The 10916-nt window shown below is 46.0% G+C and overlaps 1 protein-coding gene across 1 annotated transcript; it reads right to left on the bottom strand.

The window, feature by feature from the left end:
• Nucleotides 1-1899: 1899 nt before the first annotated feature.
• nau (myogenic-determination protein nautilus) lies at nucleotides 1900-10916 on the bottom strand. Its single transcript, XM_017909186.1, has 5 exons — nucleotides 9719-10916; nucleotides 8857-9214; nucleotides 8589-8762; nucleotides 6446-6524; nucleotides 1900-3574 (listed from the first exon to the last, which is right to left on the bottom strand). The coding sequence occupies exons 1-5, from the start codon at nucleotides 10054-10056 to the stop codon at nucleotides 3438-3440; spliced, it is 1086 nt and encodes a 361-aa protein (XP_017764675.1). The 5' UTR covers nucleotides 10057-10916; the 3' UTR covers nucleotides 1900-3437.

Raw genomic sequence — 10916 nt, 5'->3', positions numbered from 1 at the left:
ATATTTTAATATTGTTTTCAGGGACGGGTCCTCGAATCGCGTATCCACTTTCACGTGGGAAGACCTAGTAATTGACATCGTTTGCCAAAGATGTATCTCCATTTTTGACTCGATAAATTTTATTTCGTAATTTCCGAAATTTTCGACATGTTCATCTTTGACAAATGATGCCAAGCTAAGAGCTACACAATACTCGTAGCTAGTACCTAGTACCTAGTACCTAGCTTTAGCTCTTAGATAGTTTACAGTCTATACTAGTGCACGTACGACGGTATTTATACTCGTAGAGTTGTCATATAAGTCTATTATCTTTATTTTGTTTGTTTCTTTGCATATTTAGAAACGATATTACTCAATTTCGCAAAATTTCGTGACACTATTATATTTCAAGTCACATAGCCTACTTGCAATATCAATTTGAATTCGGTACAGTTACCATCATACGCTACGATAAGTTTCTATACTCTGTCGATAACATTACTGTTATCGGCTGAACGTAGCAACGGTAAGGTAGAATCCTCGGAAATCGGGCCGGAAAAATATATCCACGCAATGTTAAATTTACTTTACAGCTCGTCTATACATTGTCGGTGTTAAGTTGCCAGTTTATTGCCATTTCTAACGTTGCCGATTCGACATTAAATCAAATTACGGTATTTATATCGTTTGGAAATGAAACTAAATTCCAGTATAGAACTCTGAATAAATACATCTTATAATTGCTATACTCGTATTATAATTAATCGAGTAGTGCACTTAACACCAAAATGGCACTCTTATAATGGCTGTGTTATCACAAGGAAATTCTAGTAGTGGAAAAATAGGCAAAGGGAAACATATTGTATTTATTAAAACATTAATTTATAAATCCATATGGTTTTCGTTTAATGTAACATTTTGCAATGGGTGTAAAATTACTATTTTGATATTTAACGATTTTAAGACAAATATATTAAATATATATTAAAACTCGTTTGTACTTTGCTACATTCGGTTTTAATTTCGACTATCGATAGTGTCGTAACTTACATTGTATAAATCGGTAACGTAGATAATTACTAAAAAGGAAGTGTAAGAGGACTGTGGAACTTTTAGACGAGGTAACAAAAATGTATCGCACGCTGAATTTGAACCGCACTTTGCGTAGTCTTCGAAGATCAGTGCGATGCTATGCTACTTTTGATATCGACAGATGGCGATAAGAGTATCATGATCCTTGTACTATGTAATGTTATTCTCATGCAGAACGTAATCCACATTTCCGTGTCGTGCAACACGGTTGAACGATATTCCACGATAATTGGAAAGTGGTTAATCAATCGACCGGTTAATCGGTGTATCATCGGTATAACAGTTTGATATACGATATACGATATACGATGAATACGAACGAAGAAGGGAAGTAAAAAAGGTAGCTAACAAAAGTTTTTTCGTTAACATTCGATATTTGCGAGAAACCTATGTTCTTGTCACTCTTTTCGAATTACGTCGGAGTTGTGTATTTCGGTACGTGTTAAAGACTACGAATCTTTCGATGCGATCGTTTTATCGCTTCACCATTTCCCTTTTCATCGTTTCTTGTAATTCCTTCATTTGGAGGGAGAAGGGATCAGCATTGAAAGAGACGTTCGGAATATACGTTCGGCTCAAAGTGCAGAGAGTTTTGACGGGTCAGTAACTCCAAAAATATTTATGTCGTCCTCAACTATTCTTACTCCCGCGACATGGATATTTTCGGCTAATGTTGGGTAACCCCAGTACGTGTTTTCTCTCTTTTCTCTTAATTACAGAGATTCGTCGTTGGATGAAAAAACCCGCGTTAAAGCTCGACGGGATGTTAGTCCTTGTTAAGTTATATTTCTCTTTCTCCTCCAAGAAACGTGTTTATAAGATAAAACGTTTCGTGAGAAATCAAGAGTCGTTTGACAAGAAAGAAACATCGATCCGAACGACAAAGTGGACAAACGATATCTGGGCGGATAAAAGTCGAACCAGATCGATAGCGTCTGGAATGGACTAATCGAGATAACGAGTGGTTGATAGGCGTTGGACGACAATTGCTCGACGAAAACGGTAATTGATGGAAAGGTATACGATGAATGTGTAATTTTTTCAAATTTGCCGATATTACGTGCGAATTGAAAGCAATATACACGATACACGTGGTGCTAGAAAGTATAGAAGGACAGAAGGAGGACGACTTTGTGTGTGGATGGAGGATAAGGAAGGGAGAGGGAGATATAGAAAAGGAGAAAAATCGTGACGATCTTTTTTCGAGAGACAGCTACGAGGGAAGGACGATGTAGGCGTGTGGCGTTGGGCTTTTAAGTTCTTTTAAGCGTTCAGTGGGAAAACAAGGGGGAATGCCAAAGAAGGAGGACAGATGTGTATTTCAGGGGACACGTTTTACAGGATGTTTTGAATACGTGCCGATATTGCGAGAGAACGAACACGTTGATAGCTCAATTTTACAAGCTATCCAGTTTATCTGCTTAAAAGTAGTCTCCGATTTCCACCGTTTCCGGGATTAGGTTCTTTGGACGTGCTGACTGGCAGGTTTTCGAAGATACGTTCATAAATCGCGCATGAGTCCAGCTGCCTCCTTCGCCCGAGCGAAGAACCGCGTGTATCGTCATCGTAGCTCGAGAGAACTGAACAGAAGAAAAAGAGAGCAGGGATATGTCTACGGGCTAGACGGTATATACATATGAACATTCGTATATACGTTTTAACGTTCGAACGGTATCGAACGATTTAACATTTCCTACGATTTAACATTTGCCGATGAGTTAACCTCGCTTGTGCGGGAATAGCAGTTCTTTTGTTTCTACCTAGTGGCTGAAAAATTTCTATTGACACGAGATGGCGGATGCAGCTTCGCCGTCGATAAGTAAGTCCAACGACAATACTGTAAAAGTTAGCAAGAAAGATGGCTCGAACAAGGATACATATTTTGATACGAGGTTTGACATATTTCGATATCTTTTATTACGGTGTATTGCATTTATAAATCTATATATATGCATGTATGCGCGTATATACGTATATTTATACACAGACACAAAACCGATACGACGCGCTTCGAATCGAATGGAAACACACCGAAATCGCGGAATAAAAATACGCTCGCTCGCTCGTCGGCATATTCATTGGATTCGTTTACGCGGTTGGTAAGAAACGATTAGCGAATGCCGCGCGAGCATATTTCAGTACGTAAAATTGAAATTTACTCGTCGGGCGATATCGATGTCGAAGTTATTTGGAAAGAAAACGATCGTTAAGCAAGATTAGAGAAAAGAAAGACAAACATTCGTCGATATATTTTAGGAACTTGCTATCCACTCGATGACGGCGTTCAACGGTGGGTCGAGGAACAATCGAGAAGTATTCTTCGGTCCTTGGATGTGTCTCGTGGAAAGCTACATCCGTGTCGGGTGTCATTGGTGCGAAACGTATCGAAGAGTATCGGTGTTACCACGAGTCGGCCCGTTGATGCTCTGGACGATCATGTTGAGGCGATCCAAGCTGCTCCCGCTCAGCTGAGACGACTGCGATTCCATCGTGCCTTCGAATCCTGTCGAGAAACGCCAATGAATTCACCGATCACCGGTTTATCTAAAATCTCATTAGCTCGTTAGAAAAAGCAAAGAATCGATGTCTGTCGTCTATCGAGTTGTCTGGTTAGAAACGACAGATGGTTCCGATTGATTTTACGCTGCAGTAGGTTACGCGCGAATCTTTCCAAGCTGCGTTATCGCTGCCATGAATTGGCAAACGCTATACGAAAGGACCGATACGATTATTCGACTGGATTGGAAAAATTAGACGGAAACTATGAACGCGGTTGCGCGATTCGATCGTTTTAAACTTAGGGAGATGGGAAGGATTAGGCGAACGACGTCACTTGGTATCCCTTGACGGGCAAAGTTGCTCACCGAAACGATTTAATTGCAATCCCTGTCGGTCTTCAAAGAGCTCCGATTCGCGCTTATCACCGGTGGCTGTGTTTTTTCCGCGAGAGTTAAAAGGATTTCGACAAGGAACCTTTCATACCGTCTCATTAGCGAAGAACGCAACGAGGAGGTCGAAAACTTGTCACGGACATTGAATTTCTCTGGCTAAAGGCGTTCTTTGTTTTCGATCGTCGTAACGCTTTAGATCACGTTGCACCCCGACGTGTACGTCAAATAGAATTACTAATAGCCTCGATTCGAAGCGATTTAAAGGGAAATGGTTCTAACAAGAAGAACGAGAACTAGATATGGATGGAAGATTAGGTAAATGAGCAAAATAAGGGCGAAAGTGTAAAGAAAGATCGAAGTGCAGAGGGTAGAGGAATGACCGTGGAATATAGGAATAGGAGACGTAGGTAGATAGAAAAACGCGAAAGGGAATTTTCGAGATACTTGAGTGAATTCTGGATGTGGCAAAGTATGTATTTTGGACGCGGTTTCCGCTGCTTTTAAACGACCGTTCCGTTGGCAAAAGGATGGTCCGGTGGTGATGCGTCATACTAATGTACCGTGGCAATATATGGCACTTTGAAGCGACTTGAATTTTCTCATCCTTGGACGATCCATTGAATTTCGTCAACGTAACGAACGCCGTATGTATCGCGAGATATCTGGCGAGAGAAACCGAATGGAAAATCGTTACTAATTACGTCGTGAGGCGCGAGGAAAAAGTAGCGACACGTGGATGTTGGAAAAGCGCGAGGTTTCTCGACAATGCGACAAACTATGTAGGCTGTAGAGGTGGTCGCATTTGATGGAAACGGCACGCGTGGCGAAATAACGGGACACATCGATCGAAATAATCAGGATTGGCACGTTAGTGGGTTACGGTTCGATAAATCCCTTGGCATCGCTACCTTGCCAGCCCCGTTCGTTCGCAGAGGAGCACTTGTTTTGTGGTTGTTGCAAAGATGCCTCTATTCCTACCGAGGACCTCGCGGCCCTTTTTCCTTCATTCCTGTTGCTCGGCCTCTCGCTACTCGGCGAATGCGACGCGGTGTGATGGTGAATTATTATAGACTGTTGCGTTTAACGAGAAACTCGTGCCACGAATTTCCTCTACCCTCGTCTACTCGAACAGTCTGCTCGAAGATTTCCCTCCGTTCTCCCAGTCGAGTTATCGTTTTATCGTTTCCGTGATAGGTGGGCGAAACACCGTGACAAATGGAAGGCGATTCAATGTTGGATACATGATTTAATTTCGCATATAAGCGCCTATCGCGTTGCTGCTCGTTTGCTCGCACGAGCAACGAACCAACGCTGCTCCCTTCTTCCTACCGGCTTGAATTATGTTTCACGGTTGCCAATAGCCAGGTATTCATTAACGCTAATTAATCCCGAGTTATTTTAACGATCGAAATACCAGAATCTCGCGAGCTGTTCCTTTTGGCTCGTGAAAGATTCGCGCATTCGCGCATTCGCGCATTCGCGCATTCGCGCATTCAAGCATTCGCGCGTCCGACGGCGACGGTGACGGCGACGGCGCCATCGAATTGGCATTGTCGCGAACACGTGAAATATTTCCGATTTTTTTCCCTCTACCGTTCTCGCGTAGCCGACACGTCGCGTCGCGACAAACTGTTTCCCATTCTCGTTCCCATTCCCGTTCCCATTCCCGTTCCCATTCTCGTTCCCATTCCCGTTCGATTTGCCGGTGCGGAAATTCGCATAGCGCGGTAGATTTGCGCGATCACGGAGACGGGGCCGTTCGTCTATTTTCAGAATGTGGGCCAATTAATTCCGCCGTGTATTCGGCAGGTCGGAAAAACAGGGAAATCTCGTCAAATATCGGGCGCGAAAATAGCTAGAGAACGAGGCTGAGCATCTAACGACGACGACAACGGCGACAACGACGGCGATGCCAATCGAAGATCGTGCGACTGCGCTCGTACGTGTTCGATTGGCTAGACTAGACTAGGCTAGACCATATAACGAGCACGGTGGCGGCGCAGTATGCATGGTATACGATACAAGAGTCACGGGGGTTCACGGTGAACCGTGACGCGTGGCGCGTGGCTGGTAGACTGTCGCGGGTAACGCGAGCCGCGAGCGAGCCGCGAGCAAGACGCGCGCGAGACGCGAGCGAGACGCAAACGAGACGCGAGCAGCCGACTGTATCGAGAGGACGTTGTATCGTCGGAAACTCACGGGTGGGCTATCTATAGCAACGAGTGTAACCGAATAGAAACGGAGTGTCACTCAAGGGTGACAAAACTCATTAATACCGATCTGCTTAATGCTCCGTCTCGTGTCAAGCATTAATCTACTTAAAAATACCAGTATCACGAACGATCTACCGTTTTGGAAACGTGGAGCTAGAAAAGCCGGTCGATGGGTCGCACGCTCCTTAATAGTGACTTCCTGTCTTTCCACGCGTTTCGGCGTCGCGACACGAACGAAAATTACCGTTTCGTGGATAGAATCTCACTCACCGTTGATGGGTTGAAACCTTGCCAGAGGGTCCGAGAACTGTCTCAGCCTTTCCGTCACGTATCGCGGAGAAGATGCGTCCTGGAAAAATAAGAAACAAAACTGTCGGGATTACCGCGAGTGCGCGATTAATGGTCCGGTGCGGCTAAATCGGTATCTCGGAGATAAAGGGAGAATGGTCGTTGGTATCGCGTAATAATAATAAGAATCGATATCGGTAGCTGGGTTCAATAGCTCGCGGAATGTAGGCCGATCGGAAGGTTCGGTTACGCGTCGCGTTTTGTCGCGTTTTGTCGCGTTTCGTCGCGTTTCGTCGCGTTTCGTCGCGTTTCGTCGCGTTTCGTCTCGTCTGGTCTCGTCTCATCTACTCGCGACTCGGGTCGTTGCGTCTCGTGGTCTATCATGACCATGCTCTGTAACCAAAGGGTATCTCGTAGTTACCGTTTTGGAAAGGAAGAAGAAACAGCCTGTCCGAGATAATTCGAAGAAGGTTGGACGAACGCGAATTTGTCGCGACGCGGACGGGATAGATATCGATGTCCGATAAGAGGTTTCGAGAAGAGAGATTCCGTCGAGCGAAAAAGCTGCCGGTAAACGTACTCGCGACTTTCTTTCTTTCATTCATTCCTCCACTCTCTGCCAACCACTAAACACCATGTACACATTTTATCCGTTTCGGATCCTTTATTTGTTTCGGCGCATCTATATGCGTCGTCGCGGCCAACTATTCTTGGAGTAAAAGCAGTTCCTCGCTGCACTGTCCATCGCCTGGTATCGTGCGTGCGTACATTTATACGCTCATCCACGCACATTTGCAACTTGTTACGAGAAAGTATCACTGGCGAAATTGGGTGTACTCTCTACAGAGGGAAAAAATCAAAAGAAAGGAAGATGCACGCGTACGAAAATCGTTGGAAAATCGTTTCGTCCGAGATTCTCGGGATCTGGTTTTGTCCAACTATCGTTTTAGGATTAACGTTACGGTTTCGATAACAGCAATCGAAGCGTAACCAGCTTGGATCTCCGATCGAAACGGATAGAAACGGATAGAAACGAATGGAAACGGATCGAAATGGATCGAAACGATCGTAACGATGGTAACGATGGTAACGATGGTAACGATGGTAACGATGGAACGGACGAGAAAATGGCTACGGCTTTTTGGAAGACCAATGGGACAAAACTGGGGACGGTTGACGACGGTGGAATGGGATGCGAAGTGAAATCGAGGAGCTTTTATCGTAAAGTAGGATACGTTAACGGTCTCGTGCTCGCGACTAAAACTGCTGCTTTAAATAAGCGCTATGTTTGCTCTGGAAGATAGCTTCGCGTCCTCGATGTCGGAGGTCGATACGAGTAGTCTTCTTTCAAAGTAGAATCTCTGGGACACATAAAACGTCGAGTTTATCTCTTTGTTGCTAGTCGAACTTCCAAAAGAGCCATGGATCCTCGATCGGCGATGATCGGAGCTTACTCAAACTCGATTCGAATTCTTTTCGAATCTTCGAATGCGAAAATCTTTCTTTTTTTTTTTTATCAAACCCGTTATTCGCTGTTCTTCGCTTGCCTTTTCGCTTGTCTCTGTGCGCGATCTACGCTGTACGCGACATTCATCCGTTTCGGTTGGTTCGTTCGTTTCCTTATGTCCGCGTTCTATCATCGTTCGACTTTTTTATCTTTTTATATAACGAGCGGGCAAACGGGACGTTGAACTTTGACGATTTCGTATCGGATAAAAGCGGCGTCGGGTGGAATACGGGACGAGCGTAACGAAATTTCGTTTAGAAACGAAGAAAATGGTGCGCTAACGCGGTACGAATCGATGCGCAGCATCGAGCTTATATTTAGCGGGGATACGAGTCGACTGCTTTGAGCGATACGAAATACCAGGGAAATATATGTCATTGTATAATCCCCTCGAGAAGAATCTCAGAGTAGCTGGCTCGCGCTGGCTCTGTTTCGAAGGGAGTTGGCGCGCGCTTCTCGAATTCTCCAACGCTTTCCCCGCTGCAACGAATCCAACGAGGAATCGACGCGAGAAGAGAAGACGATCGTGAATATCGCTAACAAGCGTAAAGGAACGATTTCGACACTTTGGGAGAAACCGAGAGAGCACGAGCAAAGAATTATAGCGCGCACACTTACCGTCGTACTCTCGATCGAACCATGATCCTGAGCTACCGAGGATCTGTTGCTCTGCAGCAAAGCTTCCAGACCTTCGATGTACTCGATCGCGTTTCGTAGAATCTCCACTTTTGGTAACCGTTGGTTAGGATTGTTGCTGGTTCTCCTCTTCAACACCTCGAATGCCTCGTTCACCTGAAACACGGCCGATGAAAATTCGCTGAAAGACGAAGCTGAGCGAACCACTCCTTTTTCCAGGGAAAACACTCCGTGGGTATTTGAAACTGACCTTTCTCAAGCGTCTCCTTTCACGTAAAGTAGCAGCTTTCCTTCGATCGACGGTGACGGTTTTCTTTTTACAGGCTTTGCAAGCCCAGAGCAGGCATCGGCGTGGTCCGTGCGCGGAGGTGCCGGTATCCAGAGTGGCGTGAGGGTGAGGCACATGTTGGTGCGATTCGCTCTCATTCGACTCGTTGCTCTTTTCGTTGGGTTCGTTGGGTTCGTTGGAATCGTTGGGTTCGTTTGATTCGTTACCCTCGTTGCTTTCTTCCGCCTCGAGCGAACCGGACTCGAGATCGGCCGAAGCGTCCACCGACACGAGCGACGACGCGTCGTCCGAGTCCACCGCGTATCGTGATAATCCCGACCTGTCGACGGACGACAAACCTTTATCGTTTCTTACCTACTTCCTTCTTTCTACCTGTTTCCTTCTTCCTTCCTCTCTCCTTCTCTTTTCTTTCTTCTCTCTTCTCTCGTTGCGTGTACGCGCGTGGAGAATTAGAAAAAATGCTCGCGGATGCAACGCTAGGAGCGCTCTTCCCGATTGGAATCGTTCCAGATGGTCGACAACGCGAGATTCGTGGTATCGTGGACGCGACGATGGATCGAAGGTGGTAAACGCAGTTAAACGGAATGCAAAATACGAGGTGAAAATGTTTTAACGCGCGATAAAACCGTCGTCGCGTCTGCTCGCGAGGTAACGGCGGACGACGCGATTCTTTTTCTTAAATACGATTCGAGAATTACCGAGTCGAGCTGGATAAAAATGATGCGAGGGAGAGAGAGAGAAAGAGAGAGAGAGAGAGAGAGAGAGAGAGAGGAGAGAACAATCCGTTAAACTCGAGTCGTCGTGCACGATTTCATTATCGTACCGATAACGCTGTGAATTCGTCGATCCTAATGCCGAGTCGTTCTCAGCTGACTCGATCGCTCCGCTTCTCGTTTCTTCGTCCAGGTTTCCTTCGGACGACAGGTATCCTTGCAGACAATCGACCGACGGATCATCGGTGGTCGCGTATACACCCCGTCGCCGACGATGATGATGATGATAATAGTGATGATGATGCCGATGGTGATAATAACGATGAAGATGGTGATGATGATGATGATGGTGGTGCCGTAGTTGTAGGTGATGATGGCGATAAACGTCGTAAGGCTGTCTACCGACCGGTTGACACGTATAAGACACCGTGTCTGTCACGAGAGTCATCGTTTGCTCGTGGAACACGCGAACGGAAATCTTTCCTGCGTGCTAAGTTTTTTCTTCTTCTCCTTCTTCTTCTTCTTCTTTTGCTTCGTTTTTCACTTTCTTCGCTTCTCGTTTTTGTCCCGCTCCTCTTTCCGCTTCGAATCGAGTGATACGATGATCTTCAATGCTATTAGCGGCGATGATGTTCTTTTCAAACGAGATTCGTGACACGCGGCGATTCGATCGATTTTCATACCGAATACCGCGTTCCGCGATAAACGATCGCGAGCAACGCGAGCGACGTTTGCGTTCCGGTTTCCATTTCCGTTCTCATTCGTGACCTACCTATCTGTCTATCCATCCATCCGTCCATCCATGTATCGATCGACCGATCGACAGGAGAATAGACAGCACGACCAACCGATCAATCCAACGATCGACCTATCTGGCCGAGGTCGTCGAATCTTTCCAAGTTGGAAACCAGAGTTGAGACACAGGAATGCACGTCGACGAAACGGGACGCGTTGTCGTCGTTGTCGTCGTTGTCGTTATCGGAGGAAGAGAGAGAGATAGAGAGAGAGAGTGACTGAGAGGGAGAGGGAGAGGAAGAGAAAGGTGACGAAACGTAAGACGTGGTATAAAATCGGTGATTGGCGAGAGAAGCGAAATTCGAGCGAAAGATGAAAACGAAGCGAAAGCAAAGTCTCGACGAAGATCGAAGTCGGCGGTCTTTCCGGGAGCCGGCCGCGACGCGTGGCCCTGAAACGTGCACGAATGCGGGCCGCAAGCTCTCGTACACGCTCGTCGACTTTCGTAGGCGATCGTAAGCGGCCACGCTCGCGTTCGCGCTCACGCTCTTACTCGCGCTTCGGACCACGTTC

The sequence above is a fragment of the Eufriesea mexicana genome, unplaced genomic scaffold, assembly GCF_001483705.2.
Source record: "Eufriesea mexicana isolate 0111107269 unplaced genomic scaffold, ASM148370v2 scaffold15773, whole genome shotgun sequence".
NCBI classification, from domain to species: Eukaryota; Metazoa; Arthropoda; class Insecta; order Hymenoptera; family Apidae; genus Eufriesea; species Eufriesea mexicana.
Note: the sequence above shows the minus strand (reverse complement) of the source record. Positions and strands in the feature narration are given on the sequence as shown.

Coding starts and splice junctions, on each gene's coding strand:
- nau (XM_017909186.1), bottom strand. CDS start 10,056: ATGACTCTCGTGACAGACACGGTGTCTTATACGTGTCAACCGGTCGGT. Junction 9,215..9,718: donor ACGAATTCACAGCGTTATCG/GTACGATAATGA, acceptor GTCCGTCGACAG/GTCGGGATTATCACGATACG. Junction 3,575..6,445: donor AAGGTTTCAACCCATCAACG/GTGAGTGAGATT, acceptor GTTTCTCGACAG/GATTCGAAGGCACGATGGAA.